This window comes from Chenopodium quinoa, unplaced genomic scaffold, assembly GCF_001683475.1.
Source record: "Chenopodium quinoa cultivar QQ74 unplaced genomic scaffold, ASM168347v1, whole genome shotgun sequence".
NCBI lineage: Eukaryota > Viridiplantae > Streptophyta > Magnoliopsida > Caryophyllales > Amaranthaceae > Chenopodium > Chenopodium quinoa.
In genome coordinates this window covers 1679474-1699088 of record NW_018742651.1, presented here as the reverse complement: position 1 = coordinate 1699088, position 19615 = coordinate 1679474, and the positions used below count along the sequence as shown (strand labels likewise).

The window sequence follows — 19615 nt, the reverse complement described above, 5'->3', positions numbered from 1 at the left end:
TGCTGTTCCTTTCCCATTTTATATCTTTGAAAACTCTGGAAAGCCGTGAAGTATTATTTCTTGTCTTTTTTATGAATGCATATTGCCCAATGCATACGTACCTTGAAATGGGTAGATACCCTGTATATGTGACTTGTTTGGCCTAGGCTGGGTCGATGTTGGATCATTTGAGATCATGTCATTTTTGGGACATTTTCTCGGGAGGAAATCGAACTATGAAGAGCCAAAGCATTAGTTTTGAATAAACTTTATTGTGCAAAGGCAAAAGGCATCTCATGATGCTGGCTTCATTTGTAAGTGTGTATGAGTAGACTATAAATGAAGTTATTTTTCTTTATCTAAGATTATAAGTGTTGAAAAAAATACAAGTTATCATCTTGATAAATAGCTCGTGTTTATTAAAATGGCAAACTTGTAAATACACAGTGCATTGTTCATAGTAGTTACGCTACTACTAGTAGTGGTCTACCAAGAATAGTGTACATTTTTGGTAAAATCGTTAATGGTGTTAGTAGTTCTATTATGAACACTACATTGTTCATTGTTTGAATAGAATTTATTATAACTGAACACTTCATGAGCAATTTCAATAATGGTGGTCAAAGCACTTGAAGGGGGTTAACAATAGCTGACTTGAAATGAGGTCTAGACTTATTGTTACTTTTCACATACACACTTTAACAATACCAACACCACACAATACATCATGTATACAATTAACATAATGTATCACGGTCCAAAAACCAACCGTCCCAATGACAATTCAACTCTCCCTTAAACCTCCAACGTTGTACGTTTAGGGTTCGATTTTCGCTAAACATAATTACATTACACCTTAGGTATTCGTCAAATAAACATAATTTAGGCATTGTCCATAAATACGAGTGGTAGTTTCTAGAAAATATTACTAATGGTGATCAAAATTACTTGATCACATTAACTTATTTTTTATTACCATAAGAAATACAAGTTAGTGAGCCACCCTTCTTTCTTTGGTAGAAAATTACTTGGAAATGTCCCAAAAACCTATAAGGTATTTCAGTATTTATCAAATAAACACTATGTAGGTATTGTTCATAAATACATGTGATAGTTATCAGAAAGAGACAAATTATTTATTGTGGTTATGAATCTGCCACCTCAGCGAGCCTACTTTTTTCTTATATTTGATCACTATAGAAAAATCTTTCATTGAAACGTTTCATCGGGTATATATAAATGTAAAATTACTAGCTATCATTTAGCTACCTAGAATTAGTGACAGAAGACAAGAAATTATGTACATGCATTTTGTATATAATTGTCAAATTTTGTGTACATTTATCTCACTTTACCTCATAACAAAACATACAATATTTTTTTCTCAATTTTGTCACAACTCACAATGCTTCACAACATAATTAAATCTTAATTTAAAATTTGAACAGTTTACTCATTGAAAAACACTATTAATCTTAATTTAAAATTTGAACTGTTTACTCATTGAAAAATGATAGAGTATAAAACATATTCCTGGGCCTCAACCATCAGCTTAAGCTTTTGGTTGAGTTGGTCCTCTAACATGGTATCACATCTTAGGTTAGATCTTGGGATCATATACAAAAATTCTCACCCTGCCGGTGGGTTAGAAAATTAAACCCACCTGCGGGATATTCAAAGTTTTTATGCTTCCGCAAACACATATAGATTTTTTTTTTTCTTTTCTCAAAGTTTTTGTTTAGAATCTTTATGTAACCTTGCGCCTCCTACCAACAGTAGCAATCGCGAAAAGCCTCCTCCATCGTTGTTGGCAATCGCATACACTACCGCTTCCCACTACTGGCAGTAACCACATCTGCCAACCTACTCCATGGTCCATTAACATGGTATCGGAGCCAACGTGACATAGAGGTCATGAGTTCGAATCTCATCCACCCCTCCTTCAAAGTGGAATTAATTTGCGCCGGGTATGAGAGGGCCTGTGCCGCATCCACATTTCAAGCCCAGAGGGCCTTTCATGTGAGGGGGAGTGATAAAGTATAAAACATATTCCTGGGCCTCAACCATCAGCTTAAGCTTTTGGTTGAGTTGATCCTCTAACAAAAAACACTATTAATGCTTGTAATGTTCTCGAGTGTATAATCCTTGTAGAGAGAGGCATACAATGACAAACATTCTACAACTAACCCTTCAAACACAATCAAGAACAAGAAAGAAAGAAAAATGGCGCTTATTCTAAAACCCAGTCCCACCTTTCCTTCTTGTTCCACCACCCAATTTCCAACCTTGTTCAAACCCCATAAATCACCATTTTTGAACCTTCCAAATGCATTTTCTTGCTCCAATTCTTACATCCCACCCAACAAGGTCAGCTTCTTCACTATTATGTTATTAATATACTTAAATTGCAAGTATAATTTCAATTTACATGGATTATTTTCTTACTATAATATTGTTATGCATTTGATTGATTTGAAACTTTGTTTGTGTTTTGTTATAGTTTAAGCGGCCATATACGAGTGTGATGATTGTGCCAACGGGAGTCGGAGCTGCCATTGGTGGTTACGCCGGTGATGCTTTACCGGTGGCGCGTGCGCTTGCGTCTGTTGTTGATTGCCTCATATCTCATCCGAATGTAATAATTCTATCTTTCGAGTTTTCGGTTATTTTATCATCTTTGTTTAGTAAGGGATAATATGATGTGTTTAATTTTAGGATAAATTGTGAAAATGGCATTACATAGAATTAGACATGGGTAGTATGTTGTTATCAAAAAAAAGACATGGGTAGTATGTTGATGTGGTTTTGGGGTTAGTGATGACATGATATACCTAGAGATTTGGAAATTTATCAACCTGTAAATGATTCGACTTGTAGTTTACAAACCCCAACCCAACCCTACTCAACTTGCATATTTAGTGTTATCTTAGTCATGATTTAAGCATTGTAAGTAAGAGCCTTCTGTTCACCTTATTTTCATTTATTTCAGGTGTATTAAGTCAATTAAGTTCAATCTAAGAAAAATAAGTTTTGATAAGGGTTATCCAAGTACAAATTACAACTAAAATAGGTGTTAATAAGTTCATAAGTGAAAATCGGGTGAATAGAATACACCCTAATTATGAGTTGAAATGGTTGAAACATCTGAATTTTTGTGAAATTATGAATTGAGAAGGCCATATTATGTTGTATGGAGTATCATAGAAGGTTGTTTTTTCATTACAATCATCGGTCACCCTTGGGTATTTAGCTATTGAGTCCTTTTCATTCATCTGTTTGTCGTATATGGTCCAATATAAAAAAGTACTAATCTGAAGCAAAAGAAGATAAAAAGAAGAGGAAATATGCCTTTATTGCGCTGGAGATTTTTCCATCAAAGAAAGTTTTAACATGCACTCATAGTTTATTTAAAGTAAACTTATCATCTTTTGGAATTTGGAATTTTGACAATGCAAATGGACAATCATGTGCATAATTAATAATTTATGTAGGGGTGGTTGCCCTCTGGCCGGTTTTAGTACAATGGATGATGTGATAGACTCTGCTCCAAGAAATTTGACATATGTCTACAGGTTCTAAATGCAGCCATGCTTTACTGGCCCGTTCCAAATATATTATATGTGGAAGGTTATGCTCTGGACCAGTTTGCTGAAGGCTTATGGGCGCTTGAGCCAGTTCACCAAAATAAGGTGTGCATCTAATGCATATCATCTTTGGTTTTTCTAAGTACTGACGCTCTTTTTTACAGTATGCTAGCAAAGTTCCTGTGCTCACTTTATAAATAGCTTCTATCGCAACATTTTTAATTCATGCTACTTTTTTGGATGTAATCAGGTTGGACTAGTTTTGGACGCTGGCATAGAAATGGATCTCCGTATGCGCCATTTGCAGGTTGCTGATGCTGCAAGAGCTTCCCTTGGATTGCCTGTTCTAGAATATGTTGTCACAGACAAGCCTCTTGAGGTATGATAATCTACAAAGAAAGTGAAATGGGTTGAATTGTTTGTAAGAACTGTGCCTTAAACAAGTATATTCAATTAGTGGGAACAGAAATGTGGATATGGTGAGAAAAAGGTATAATTGGCACAATGGAGTGGGTTAAGACTTTTTCCTTATACTTGTCTTTCGCTTTTCTTCTCTTGATTTGCCAATTTCCCTTTAGTAGCTCATTGTATTATCCATAGTTTCATCTTGTCTTGTTCTTTATTAAGTTGGTAAGTGTGGTCTACAGTTTTTTTGTAGAGATTGTTTATTGGGATCTTTCACACGGCTTGAGAAACATCAGGTATTGTCAGACACACTGCTATGCAATGATATTGACATGTCACATAAGCAAGCAGCTAAAGCTGTCTACAGTCTGATTGTCTGGAAAATTATTCCCACAACTATTGTCCTTTTATCAAGTTATCTAATTTAAGAACATTCCTCGCTAGTGTTCTTAATCCTTTGTTCATCTTCCTTATCTCCCTAATCATCACCTTAAAATTAAAATTGTAGTTCCTTGTGACAAATATTATTCCCCATTTCACAATAGAGGATAACTAAGATGTTAGGGCATCAATCTAGTATTTAAATTAGTAAAAGAGCAATTGACTATTACATCATTATGTTAAATCTATATTAAAGACTATAGATAGAGGAAATAAATATATTGATTTTAGACAGTGACTTACATTGTTATATGTGGATAAAATAAAGACATGAAAAGGAGGGGAGTCGTTATTTCATTAAGCTATTTCTTGCATACAGAGTTATGTCATTTTGTCTCTCTTTCTATTTGTTATGAACAATCTACGAGGCACATGCTTTGTTTTGATAAACTCTATTTAGGGCCTGTTCACATTTACTTAATTTCAGTTTAGTTTAGTTCAGTTCAGCTCTAATCAGTTCAGTTCAGTTCAGCTCCAATTAGTTCAGTTCAGTTCAGCTCTTAATTTTCCTCTCTCATAAAATATTCATTTCAACTCAATTCAGTTTAGTTCAGTTCAGCTCCAATCAGTTCAGTTCAGCTCAGTTCAGTAAATGTGAACAGGCCCTTAGTTAGAAATGACATGTAACAAGTTTTCCTACCATGTACCATGATCCTTTTATCTGCTAGAGTATAAACTGTTTGTTATATAGGTAGAAAAATGGATTGATCCAAAGACTGGGCAGTCAACTGGGAGAGTAAAGCATCCTGACTCTCTGCTACGAGCTGTACGGAGTTTGGTAGATCGATCACAAGTGAACGCTGTTGCTGTTGTTGGCCGCTTTCCTGATGAAGATGAAGACAGCATGCATGATTATCGTCAAGGAATTGTATGGTTCTGCATCTAAGTCCTTGTTTGCGATTTAGTTTTATAAATTTATTTACATCTAAGGCTACCTACCATGTATCATCAAAGTACTGCTATTGCTGTACCTCACATATGGGGTTCTTGATGATGACTTGTTGTGCATTTGGGAAATCGATCATGTTTGAAGTCTTTGATTGACTGTAAAGAGGATAGACTGTTGATTAGAAAATGAACAGTACAAAAGATATTTGTCTGACAATTTCCTCTACTATAATCTTAAGCACAAAAGTTAAATATTCGCGATCCTTTTAGCTCTGCTAAATGGATTAAGTTATAGTATGTGCATCCACAAAGAATTTGAACTTGTATCTCAATATGTGCAGAGAAATCCTTTGAGATAGCTGATTGGCCTCTCTGAATTGTGCAGGGAGTTGATACCTTGGCTGGAGTAGAGGCTATTATAAGTCATTTAGTTGTGAAAGAATTCCAAATTCCTTGCGCACATGCTCCAGCTCTATTACCTGTTCCATTAAACCAATCACTTTCTCCCAAATCGGCTGCTGAAGAGGTTATGGATTTTCTCCAAGTTTACAGTCCTTTTAGTCGCATATGGATCCAACAGATTTCATTCATGTCTTTGATGTCCAACTTTTTTTATGGTGTTGGCACTGCAACTTAATTTTGTTTTTATTGCCCTTCATGATTTTTTTGATGAACTTCTTTGGTTTCCTGTTGAACAGATTGGATACACATTCTTGCCATGTGTGCTCGCCGGGCTTAGTAATGCTCCACAGTATGTGGCTACTGGCTCAGATGTAATGGAGAAAGGCTGCATTTTTGCAAATGATGTTGATAGCGTCATCCTTCCCATAGATGCTTGTGCTGGAAGTGGTGTTCTTTCTTTTGCAAGAAAGAAAAGAAACAAGGCATGGACTGAACGAGATTATGTTTTTCATTCTCACCCATATACAAGGATCTTTCATTACTTGTGGAGTGCCACCGAGTTATTGCCATATTTTTGTTGATATTGACTGCTTGTCATTTTAGAAATAATTGATTTGATATTTTATGTGTGATTTTCTGACTATAACTTTATGCAGCCTCTAATAGTTGCTGTCGAAGAGAATACAACTGTTCTCAGTGACACACCTGACAGTCTTCAAATTGAAACGGTATGCACTATGCAGTTCATTGTTTGCAAATCATTACGCTTCATTTATCTTTCCACTTTTTTTTTTTTTTTTGAATAGTTTTATCTTTCCACTTCAAGGTACTTTTAGTAGGACCTTTCATATAATTCTGATATAACAATATTATGCTTTTTAACAGCTGAATTTTTTTTTACTTTGTTTATTACAAGAAAAGTACATGTTGTAAATGAGATTGCTTCAGTGCTTTGAATCTGCCAGTTTAAAATTAGGAATGATAGTGCTTTGACAATCTGCCAGTGTAGCTAGAAGTACCTCTAAATCTTTTTCTATTCTCACATTCGCATCAACAGAAGCCTCCCTTTCTTTAACTACCTGAGTTCTAGTACTGTATAACTTTACTATGTTCGCCTAAAAAAAAAAAGAAAAAACCACCAACTATACTTCAATTTTACTGACTCATGATCTCTCTGCAGGTGAATGTTTCAAATTACTGGGAAGCTATAGGAGTTGTTGCAGCTCACAAGGCAGGAATTGATCCGTACTCTCTTCGAAAAAACAGAATTAACAACATTCCATGCAGATCATCCTGGTCACTGAATGGTTCGGTTGTCCATGCTTGATCAATCTCCATCTCTCAGTCTCTCTGCTGCTGTCTTACTCACCCCTGGTCTCCTTTCCCTATAAAGGATTGAGTGTTTGCCATCATTGAAGTCCTTACCAGGTAGCAAAAATGAGGTGCTTCAAGCTTGCACCCAGAGATGCTTACCGCTGGTGGTAGCATGGCAAGCATTTGGAGTGAAGAACCAAGGAGCCAAGGACTAATTATACTACAGGCTATGCTGGTCAATGTCCTTTTCAGATGCGGCTTTGTTGAAAAAATGCAAGTGCTCAACATCCTCTTCATCTTAACATGTACTACACTGTAGTTTGTATTAGCACTGATGATGTTTTTTGTCCGCCAATTTCTTCCTTGGTCAATGCATGTATAGTGTTAGGTTGATTCTGCTCTGCATACTTGGGTATTGAATTGCTTCCCGCACTGCCCCAAAAGCAATTTGGGCAATGTCAAGGCATTTAATCACAATGCACATATTTGTGAACTTTAAATGACTCTTCCAGTTATATAGCCTGATCAGCGATGTTAGAAAATTTCTAGGACGCTGCTCAGAAGATCAGAAAGAGTCCAAGGATACTGATTTTTGCTGGGATTGTTCAATTAATGATTCCTATAATGTGAAAACCAGGCTATGCACAGCTTAGAAATTTTCGGGAGAGCTTGATGTCTTGATGTACTCAGGTAATGGATAGTTGTGAGTTGAACACAACTTATAAGACGCGAAGAGTTTTTATGGAATTTCACATTGAACTTGAGTTGTATATGTGCCCAAAAAATTGTCATTATGTTACAAGAAAGCAAGTAAGTTTTGACAGGCAGAGCTGCAGAGACAAATTTTCCGTTTATGGGGTTGCAATGAAGCTTGGAGCAAAGCAATGATCCATGTTGGTCATGTGAGATTGTGAGAAGAGCAGCTCCATACTTTGCAGCTCAATGAGTTCATCCCATACAGGTTTTTTATACTATAAATTACAAGGTCCACAGAGAAGTTGAGAATCTATTTCGGGTTTGAATTGTTGAGGTAAACACACGATACTACTAGTTTGTTCAACGTCACACCATACTTGTTCAATGTAACACCAACACTAGCAATATGATATATTCTCCAAGATCAATACACTAGCAATATCAATACATAAAAGACTGCAACATATAGCATAGAACGAGCACAATCAACCAAGAAAGGAACACAAGATGTTTATGTGGAAAACCCTTTTAAAAAGAAAAGTAAACACCATGGGACAATTAGGAAGTCCACCAAATTGCTCTTATTATGATAAAGGAATGTTACACAAACACAATTTCAAGTCTTAAAAGTGGGTACTCTACCCAATATCAACAATCATAAAAGCTAAATTACGGAGGAAGAAATTGAGAAAATGTCACAAGAAAATAGGATTATGTTCAACAAGTTATACAAAACTTTTGTTACCCACACAATTTACTCGGTAAGGCACTTAGGCACACCAAAAGTTAATAAAAGATGTGCTTATTTATTTAAGAAGGCTTTACATTTGGGTATAAGCTATACTACTTGCCCCAAAATAATCACCACATCAAATGAGTTTTTCCACATAAAAAGGGACCAATAGCCCAACATGAATCTCCCTTCATAATCAAACATCTTGAGCATAATTTCTAGCCTTCTGTACAAAGAATTGCAAATCAATTGTTTGACAAATTCGCATACTATATAAAGTAAGTGTCAAATGACTCTAATCACATGATCTAACAAATATTCCCACAACTAAGATATTTACGACTTTGTCAATCGATAAACAATTTTGTTTATTAAGGAGATCAATTAGGCATCCTCAATGATAAAAAGGCACAAATTATTACTTTGTAAGTTCATATATACTCCCTTTGTCTTTAATTGATATACTTGACATTTTTACTCAATTTTGACCATTTTTTTTATATTAAATATATTAAACTACTTCGTATTAATAAATAAGTTATTGTTGAATTTATCTTAGCATATATTAATATCAAAAAATATGGTTAAAAGTCAAGTGTATCAATTATTCTAGGACTTATCTTAGCGTATATTATAATAATATCAAAAAAATTGTTAAAAGTCAACTGTGTCAATTATTCTAGAACTTATCTTAGCGTATATTATTATAAAATAAAAAAAATGGTAAAAGTCAATTGAGTCAATTATTTTAGGAATTATTTTAACGTATATTATTGTAATATCAAAAAAGATGTTGAAAGTCAAGTGTGTCAATTATTATACGACGGAGGGAGTAATGTTGTCACTATCAAAGACTCAACGTCTCTGAAGTTTAACATGCACCATGAACCGCATTTTCCGAGTCCGAGCCAATAGTCCACACTAGTGACATGACCACTAGCCCTCGTACGAGCCGTATCCAACCAACTAATCTAACCACATACGTAGTATTTGGGTAAGACTATGCCCTCAATTCAATCACATTTCCTTCCTTCTAACCTCTTTCCCGCTCCACTGCAACTACCAACCAACCTTCACACTCTCTCTCCTCCACCTCCAATGGCGGCAAACTCCGCAACCTCACTCCGCCATTACCCCAACCTCTACCTCTCAGTCCCACACTCCATACTCCAACCTCAACTACACCATCAATGGCAACCCAAAACCTCCGTCATCCCTATTTCTTGCGCCTTCTCTCCTCGTCGCCGGCGCCGGCGCTCCACTCGCCGGAACCCTAACAAGCGAAACGACTCTTCTCAATCCCATTCTTCATCTTCTGATTCTGGTAAACTTCAATTTGTACTTGATGTTGATCAATTGAAATCCAAAACACCACTCTCTTTTCAACGAACAATTGATTTGTGTGAATTGAAGTTTCATCAATTTGTGTCTTCTGGAATTGATGCTTATTATGATTTACGTAGTCTTGTTGTTGTTGAACCTGGGAGTAATCGAATTGTTGTGTCGTGTTCTGAGTCGACTGTTCGATTCGTAGGTGGTGTTGTGCTTTGGAGTTTTGTTAGTGTTGTTTTTGTTAGGGTTTTGGTTAATCTAGGGTTAGGGTTGCGTCGGAGAGGTGGGGATATTAAGGTGGAGGTTGTTACGAGGAGGGATAGGAGTTTGGGTGGCAGAGAAGTTGTGGTTGAGAAGAGAGTTGTGGAGGGGGTTGACAGAAAGAGTGATCTTGAGTTGAATGAACGGGGTTCGGAGGGAATGTCGAGGAACTCGATACGAAAGGAGCCGCAGCGGAAGTTGCCCGGTTGGTGGCCAGTTATTAGTCCAAGACCTGTTGTGGAAGTGCTGAGGGAGGAGTACCGGAGTGCGGCCAACAAACTCGTTCAAGGTTCGTGTTTTTAGGACTCAGACAATGCTTTGTTAATGATAGTTGATTTTGTATTGGTGATTAAATGTGGTGTGAAAGTAATTGCTTAGTTTTTTCTTAATGTCCATGACTTCTGCTAGTAGTTTTTTTTTTATCATTCTTAAATGAAATGTGGGTGATGAGGAGTCAATATTAATTGGAGTATTCGTCAAAGAAATTCTTGTTATGTATGCTGATGCAGTAAGTAAGATGTATGTAAGGAGTAGCTGAACTAGAGCAAACATAATTAAGCTTTGGATCAAACCATTTACTATAATGATCCATCCGAAGAATGCATACATTCATAATATTATATGTTAATGAGAACATTAATGGTCAATGAGAAAATGAGCCATTCTGCATTATGACAATTTTGTTACGTGGACAACATTACTGCCAGAGCTTTTCAGATTGTGGCTAGCATGCTAATTCAATCAAAATCTTATTATTGTTGGGAAGAACTATCATGTCGACTAGTACTTTTCAGGTAGTGGCTAGGATGATGGTCTTGCTGTGAGCGATTTTAGTACACATATTATGTGGTATGTTGTGCACCTTGGATGGTTCTCTTAGGTCTAGTTCATTTGCCTGACACTTATACATGTGAGCCTATTATTCGCAAACATAGAGATGTGATGTAACGAAACGGATTTTGGAATGATGAGAGACACTTGCATGAGGGAAAATGGTTAGGAACTTTGACCAACTCTAAAACTGATTTGCATTATGCTAGAGATTAGTATGAAAACAGTAAGTAAATCAGCTAATTAGAGAGAGAAAATAGCAGCCAAGGGATGTTTGTATTACTAAACAGAGTATTTAGCAATACAATGCCTTCAATTCGAGAAGAAAGAACTCTCCTACACAACAAACCTCACAATTAATTTTCTGATGCCTTCCCCTTAACCCCAAACACCTATTAATACCTCATTCAGCAAGCTGTTGCTAAGAGAAACCAAAATAACAAACTCATAACAAACTTTCATATAGATTACTATCTTACCCTCTTCTCCCAAAACTGATTTTAACAAACTTCCAACTCAGCATTCTGATTAATTCTTGAGCCTTCTAGAATAAGTGAAGCGTGTATTGGGCTGATTCCTTGCACATTATACCCTCGAGAGAGAGGTGGAAGTATTTGAAGTATCATTAGAAGAGCAAACTTAACTACATGATCTCCCAATTGCCACCTGCTAGACCACGTACTTGTTTATCTCATCAATCTTCGGAAGATTTTGACATTCCAAATATTAACCATATTCATGAGTGGAATCCTGATGAAAACTCTGTTATTTCTACCTGAGAAAGTGTTATAGACTGGTAATCTGGTTGTATGCTTTACTGATTAAGAGGAAATTTAAAGCAGAAAGCTTGGAAATTTGATTAAACGGATTAATGGTTTCTTACAAAAGGTAGTAGGTTTAGCCTACAAGCTCATATTATTGACTTGAGGTCACAAGACTCACAACTCTCCATCTCCAAATAGTGACTTTAGGTCACAACTCTCTCAAGGATTCACTCCAAAACTCTGCCTAACTTCTTCTTCCTCCCCTCTCTCTATTTATACTAATGCTAAAAATCTACTAACCTAATAATACTAGACTTCCCAAATCGCCCTCTTAAGGTTAGTCTATTACAAAAAGTGAACCATTTGTTACTTCTCGTAGGCATCAAAGCCTTTCCAATTTCAAAAAGGGCCAAGCATGAACCTTATACTTCAAAGCCTAGAGAACCAAGCCCAAATGCACACCTATTTCTCCAATTTGTTTGGGGCCTAAACCAATATTTGTTCCTAGCCCAATTCGTCAAAGAACTAGCCTAAATTATTTATCTTACCCATCAGCCTCTTATACACCAAGTTCACCCGTTAGAGGTTACTGAGCGGATGGTGAATCAAAGGTAAATGATCTAGACTATGATCCAAGCAAGGCAGATTATGATTTGGAAGACAATTTGTTGATATTTTACTAGTTATTTTTAATGTTTTCAATCAATGCCCCAGATGGCAAGTTTTTATAGTTTTTTTGTTTGGGATAATTCAATTAGTGCCTGCTTGTTAGTTAAAGTTTTTAACAGGCCAATTAGTGGCTCGCATGTTAGTTTATTCTTCCAATTAGTGGCTCGCAATATCACCCCTTTTTCTTGGAAAGGAAGACCCTATAAGCCTTGAATATTGGATTAGAAAATTTGACAGGTTGTTTGCTGCTATCAATTGCCCTGAAGATCTAAAGAGTGAATAATGCTATTTACTATCTTAGGGAACGAACCCTTTCTCATATGGGGGGGAGGACTTCCGCATCAAAGCAATTCCTTAACTCTCAAAGAGGACAATATCTACTAGTTGGCTTATGTTAACATGAGCTATTACACTATGGATTATGTCAAGACAAACTTTGGACCTCTTTATGGTTCAAGCTTTATCAGGAGGCAGCAAGCGGCCTCTTTGAGCTAATAACATATGGCTGTAATAGGGAAGTGAGCAACTTTTGTTAAATTTCGAAGTGGAGATCATGTCACAGTTGACATGGTACTTATACAGTTATACATCTCACATTAATGAGGGGGGAGATAGAGATCATACATAGTGAAAATTCCTGTTGGGGTCGTGTGGGGGAAGGGGAGAGAGATGACCCGTGGCAAAGCTCCTGTCAAACTTAGTTTCTTTTTTGTGAAATAGAGTCCAACATGGTTCTAATCTAATACTCCTCTCTCTTAGTCTTTTATTTCTTGTGAATAAATGATTAATTTACCTTTATGTTATTTGAAAAAACAGGTACCTTTGTGCTGTGTGTCCATATTCCATAGTAATGCTTAGTTTTCGATCTTCCCTCATTGTTGTATACTTTTTACACTCCCCAAGGTGTCAACATTGTGTGATTGATTGCTGTTTGTCTTTTGAACAGGTAAATGCATGCATTTCAAGCCTGTCTAAATGTTAGAATCATACTTTTCTCCTTCAAATCATGATTCGTTGGCCTGTTTCCAGCAATCATGGATGATAAATTGAGAGGAAAGGACGTCTCAGAGGAAGATATACTTGAAGTCAGTGGTTTCTTATGCTATTCGTCTTTATCTTATAAGTTATAACTATAAAATTCTGTTATGAACATGTTTGTTTTGGCATTTTGCAAATAATCTTGAGTTTCTTTAGGGTTATAGCTGCTTTAAACTTCTTCCTGCAGTAAAATTGTGGTGGATATAGATGACTTAAGTAATTGCTTTTTTACTTCTCTCAAATTTTGGTAAACTTTTTTTCCAGGCTCTTTTTTTTTTTTTTTTTTTTTTTTTTTTGGGGGGGGGGGTCATAAACTCGCTCCATTGCTATGTAAGGAAAGGCAATGCTGTAGAAGGTACTCACTCCGGCCCTATTTAGTTGACATGGTTTGACCACATAGAATTTCAGATATATTTTTCAACTCTAGTATTTTATTATGTAAATGTTGGTAGTGGTGTAGTTTTTTTTATTGTAGTTAGTGGGGTGTGGGAATTGTTTTCAGAGAAGTTGGGAAAAATGTGAGACCCATAACAAGTGAGAGGAAACATTAAAAAATAGTGGGATCGAAAAAAGTAGAAGTGTCCCAACTAAATTGGGACGGCCCTACTGGGAAAGTGTGTCAACTTAATAGGGACAGCAGGCGTATAAAAAAAAATAATAAAAAATAAAAAAAGAAGAAGAAAATGAAGCTGAGAAGAGATGGTTGTAGGGGGGATGAAGTAATGAATGTGTCATGACAAAAGATGAGAGGGAAAAGCTATTTCTTTCATACGGAGGGTAATAGTTGTCCTAGGGTAGAGGTGGGTAACGATTACTCCCATTAGGATGGTAATAATTCATATAATCATTCCCTCTCCTTTATATTAACACTATATTTCTTTACTACCACTTCTTCCCGTTAATCACCATCTTCACTCACTTTTATTTTCCTTAGTTTGACTTTTACTACCCCTCCTTGATGCATTACTTCAGAGTAGGGGGTGGCAATTCAGGTCAGTGGGTTGTGTTCGGGTCAGATTTCGGGTCGATTTCGGGTTATGCTTAGAAACAATAAAAAAAATAGTGTAAAACTTAATATTATTACGAAATATGAAATTTTGGCCAAATCGGGTCGAATTCGGGTTATTCGAGTTCGGGTTTCTCTCAGTAACTTCACGTCGGGTTCATTCGGGTTATCGGGTCGGGTCAGGGATTGCCAGCCCTACTTCAGAGTATATGTGATAAAAGTTTCAGTCCAGAAGGTCCCAGCATTTAACAAAAGTTTCTTCAATAACGTCGATCATTGTTTACCAGGTTGCGCTGCAGATAAGGCTTTAGTGTGATTTTCTAGATGAAGCTCTTGATAATCCCAAATCCCCAACACTTGATATTGAGGAGTGTGGTTATGAATATAATCTGTTTTTTTAATCATCTTGTGATAAACACTAGTTTTCCAATTATTATAGATGATATTACAAGAAGTGGGAATTCACTTTGCTTGTGCTAAATTGTGATAACAATTATTTATGGTAGAAGAATATTATCTTAAAAAAAATAAAATAATAAGTTATGATGTAATGTGTCATGGTCTAAGTGCTTAGACACCAGATTGTGTGGCACTGTTGCCAATGTGTTGGCAAGGGTGCAAGCCTGGTGCAGAAAGAGACTTGTGTGCACATAGCAACCCTTGTGGGTATTTACTGTAAGAAGGGGAACTCTTGCCTAGTGGCGTCAAGAACAGAGACAATGATCATAGTGCTTGTGTGCACATAGCAGGCATAAGCAAACGAGAAGAATTTTGAGTTTGCAAAGCTTTAATGAGTTTAGGGTGCTTTGTTAAAAGTGTAGGCATGTTATAAAGGCCTAATTAACTCAATGCAAACATTATAGCAAAAGCGACTTTGGGTAGGAAGCCTTTATTACAAATGTAGCAGCACATTATATATAAAAGCCTAACCAAATAAATAGCTTTAATTTGCAATTACAATTTATTTTCCTTCATTTGATTGGTGTTAATATAATAATTACGTCTAACGCCCAAATACCTTGATGAAAAGTCCTAGAATACATTGAAAGGAGGTTGGATTCTAACACAACAGCTTCAACTAGGAGCGATAGAACCTATATGTTTTCTCTTATCAATTATTTGAACGTTCAAATGCTAAATTAAAAGAGTGTGTGTACTATTGTACTTTGTGTTGCTGTTTTTATTATTCACTTGAATTATTGACTGGAATGGCTATTTTGTTTTTCTTTAATTTGGTTGGCGGGATGAGCAGCTGCATAGGATTTGTAAAATTTCTGGAGTACAGCTCTCCTTCGGAACGGAGAATGCCCGAGACTCTTTTTATCGTCTAGCTGTGCACAATGTCATAAACACTTGTTGTAGGTATTAGTCATTTTCACTTTTAACATCCGCTTACAATTTTCCAGATCTAATGCACTTCCAGACCTCCCCAAATTTTTAAGATATATTAAGTTATTTTGCAGGGCAGGAAGTCCTTCAGTCCAAATTGATGGTGAAGATGCTCGTCTGTTTGTAGCTGGGCTTGCTTATGATGTAGGTCTCTCTAATCCTCGAGCAGCAACAATTGTATCTGCTGCTATTGCTGCTCAAACACGCCAATGGTTTTTACAGGCTTGGGTAATGTTATTAATTATCAATGTTTAATCTTAATTGTTTGTAATATCATTTGTTTTGTTCTTATTATTTTACATTATGTTAATTTGACCAACCTTTTTATACTTGCAAAACATTTTTAGTGAAATATAATTGATGCATTTACCACACTTCAGCATCCATCAAGATTTTATGATGAAACATTGGTGCAGAAAATGTTAGAAGTTATGGATGAATCATACTTTGTTGTATTTATATGGGGTTTTCCTTGTAATTTTCAGGCTATATACTACTCGTATATAATTTCTTTAATTGATGTGAAGTCATTTAATTTATGGCTCAAAGTTGGTCTCCATTATACACAGGACTTGTATGATGCGTGGATTCTTCATTTTTGCTCAAGTAACTATGTCTGATACTTAAATCTCCTAATGGATTATATACACTCAGACACTTCACTATTAGCCTAAGAAATGAGTTTCAATAGGAGTACTTGCCTACTTGTGAATTGTGATGAATTATACCATGGAAGTGGTGACCCTGATTTTTATTCTTGATTTTAATACGAAGTTCCTGTGTTTGGGCTTCAATTTACATCCATGTCTAATGTTTTGAATGGACTGATTCTAGTGTTGTTTTCTGTTCCCTCTTTTTTCAGGCCTTGGAGATGCAAGCAAAACATTCTGAAGCTATGGAGGAATTGAAGAAAATATGTCTAATTCATCAGATATTTCCACCAGAACCTTCTTCTGTATGTATATTTGCTTAGTTGCTTTTGGATTATTATTACAACGTATATGTGTGCATGGGCTGCGAAAGACTGTTTATGGGTCATGCTTGAATTTATCTGTATGTTAAAGAACTTTAACAGAAAATAATCAAACTATATGAATGAAAAAAAAATTGGGTTTCTTGTGGCCATTATACAACGGCATTGTAAGCTCACATTCAATGGAGTCAAATGTTTGTACAGTATTTTTTTTTTTGTTCTTGGACTATAATTAATTACCTAAAAGTAACCTATTAAACCTCCTGCATTTACTTTTTATGAAATAGCAGGCAGTTATTATGCATTAGATTAGGGGTAAGGCCACATACATGTGATCCCTCTCTCCCCACTAAAAAGCAGGAGCCTTTTAGAGCCATTTGAGGTAATATAGTTGTAGTGTTGTTGCTTTGACTTTTATATGGCTTTATGCTTGCTTAATGGTCTCCTGTTTAAAGTTAGTGATTTCATATCTTTCCCATTCTCTGTACGTCTTCTCTCCCCTACCTCTAATAAGGCTTTTTATATACCAGAAAGAAGCATTCTGATTTAAAGTGGTGCTGATTGTTCAACTGTAGCTACTCTTGCCGTTGTAATGTTCACTCTAATATTTAAGGTGTGTATGTTTTTGCAGCCAGAGATGGAGATGGTGGCTCGGGGTCTTCAGAAACACTTGAAACCAGAGCACCGGGAGTTGCTACTGACAAATTTTGTCAGTATCTGTGGTGAAGGGAGTCCAAGAAGTGCTGCAGAGGCCCTTGGTCTGGTCTAATACCCTTTTATGCATTCTTCTAGCAAAAATCCTCTGAAATTGTTTGTAGAAGATTAGATAGGTAGCCATTAGCCAACAACTGATTGAAGATTTCACTTTAAAAATAATTTTACTCACGGAATTTATACTTGGGCTACATCAATTTATTATAGCATCAGTTTATCTAATGTAAATTTAATTTATTATATAGCCCACGTTCCACGGTGAAAGAGTGAATGGAACTTGAGCTTCTTTTTTTGACTTTTTGGTAGAAATGAGAAAGTTGTTTAAAGATATTGGTATATAATTATGTATTACTCCATATTTGTATAATGTGTAATTGTGCACCATATAACAAAATATTATTTACAATTTACAATATATGATTGAAAAACGGAACAAAAATAATCTTTTAAAGTGACCATTTAATCAAAAACAACCTCATAAAAAAAAATTTGTGACTTCAGACTTGATTACAAAATTTATTTGTCAAAGACAGCCTAAACCTACTCTCCGGTGTTGACCTTTTGATTTCTGTCATTGGCTTTAGTGTGCTTGTCACGTGACCCTTACTTTTACTAATTGCACCCCTTTCCCCTCCAAATTCCAACTTAAAAAGTCCCTCTCTCATTTCCTTAATTTCATCCTTTCTCTACAACAAAGTTTCGAGGATTAATTACTAACAAAAATTCTCATCAAAAAAAGAACAAAAATAAAAACTAATTGTTTCTACAATTTAAAGTCTTCAACCAAGTAATTCCTTAATTTTGAACCAGGTATTGTGCCTCTCCTTCTTTAATATATTAAAATTATTTTAGAAATTGGGTATTACTGAAATTTGTTCCCCCCCCCCCCCCCCAATTTTTCAAATCGATTAATTGACTAGCGATTTATCAATTATGCAGTAGTCATGGTTTATTTGAAGGATATCAAATATTCAAATATACTTTGTGGTCCCTCTAAACCTCCTAGACAATGATGTAAGCTCCCTCTTCCCTTTGTTTTTAACCATGGTTAAAAAAAAACGTACAAAAGAAGAAAAAAAAAACTATAAAAGAAGAAAGTTTGTTTGACTTGCATCAACAAATTATTACACTATTTGGGAAGTCTTCATTAATGGAGCTTGTAACTACAGAGATGAGTTGCAAAGTGAATGACGAACACTAATTTATTTCCAAATTGAGGGAGTTAAAGAATAGGGGTTTTATTTGAGTGATTTGGAGGGGAAAGGGGTGCATTTAGGATAATAAGAGGTCATGTGGCAGTGGCACATACACTATGGTCAATGCCGGAAATTAAAGGGTCAACACCAAAAAATGGGTTTAGGTTGTCTTTAACAAAAAAAAATTTGTAATCAGGTCTGAAGTAACAAAATTCTCATTGGTATTTGTTTAAAAATTCTCATTGGTATTTGTTTAAAAAAAAATGTTTAATTAAGCTCAATATTTGTTAATTAGAAAAATATTGTCATATTAGAGAAATTTATCAAAAGTAATGCTATTTTCGAGAATTTGTAAAAAAAAAAATTTGTTACCATTAAAAATGTGCAATTTTACATTGCTACCAATGAGAATTTCCCTAAAAAAATTTATAAGGTTGTTTCTAATAAAGAGGTTGCTTTAAAAGGTTGTTTTTAACAATTTTTCCTTAAAAAAACAATAAAAATGAGTTTGATCCTCATTCAAAGACTTCAAGATAAAACTACAATAGCATGTTAATTTTTAGAATGCATGTAACTATGTAAGCCTACATTAATTAATAAGGGTATGTTCTCTTCAGCTAAGTTTCTGTTCAATTTAGTTCAGTTTAGCTCAGCTCTAATCAGTTCAATTCAGTTTTCAATTTCCTTCTCTCATAAACAATTCATTCTAGTTCTATTTAGTTTAGTTAAGCTCAGTTCAGTAAATCAAAACAAGCCCTAAATCAATTTTTAATGTTGTAAAATGTTTCCTTCTTGAAAGATTTATAGCAATTTAATAGTACTCCTTTCATAATGGTACGAAGTGAGTCATGGTACGAAGTGAAAGATCGGGGATAATGGTACGAAGTGAGTCATGGAAGACAACTTCACTTATATTGGACTATACTTGATTCTTATAATGAAAAGTGTTTCCTGCGATCTCAAATGCATACAAACAAAGATTCAATATACTCCAAACTAG

The 19615-nt window shown here is 35.5% G+C and overlaps 2 protein-coding genes across 2 annotated transcripts; both read left to right on the top strand.

Annotated features, from left to right (window-relative positions):
* Nucleotides 1-2139: 2139 nt before the first annotated feature.
* Nucleotides 2140-7754, top strand: LOC110722092 (uncharacterized lipoprotein syc1174_c-like). Its single transcript, XM_021901330.1, has 9 exons — nt 2140-2346; nt 2480-2614; nt 3552-3668; nt 3814-3942; nt 5101-5277; nt 5683-5823; nt 5996-6181; nt 6356-6427; nt 6880-7754. Exons 1-9 carry the CDS (start codon nt 2203-2205, stop codon nt 7024-7026), a joined length of 1248 nt encoding a protein of 415 aa, XP_021757022.1. The 5' UTR covers nt 2140-2202; the 3' UTR covers nt 7027-7754.
* Nucleotides 7755-9444: 1690 nt separating this feature from the next.
* LOC110722091 lies at nt 9445-17755 on the top strand. The gene is made up of 6 exons (XM_021901329.1): nt 9445-10324; nt 13329-13384; nt 15596-15705; nt 15807-15960; nt 16595-16687; nt 17337-17755. The coding sequence occupies exons 1-6, from the start codon at nt 9445-9447 to the stop codon at nt 17472-17474; spliced, it is 1431 nt and encodes a 476-aa protein (XP_021757021.1). The 3' UTR covers nt 17475-17755.
* Nucleotides 17756-19615: the final 1860 nt, after the last annotated feature.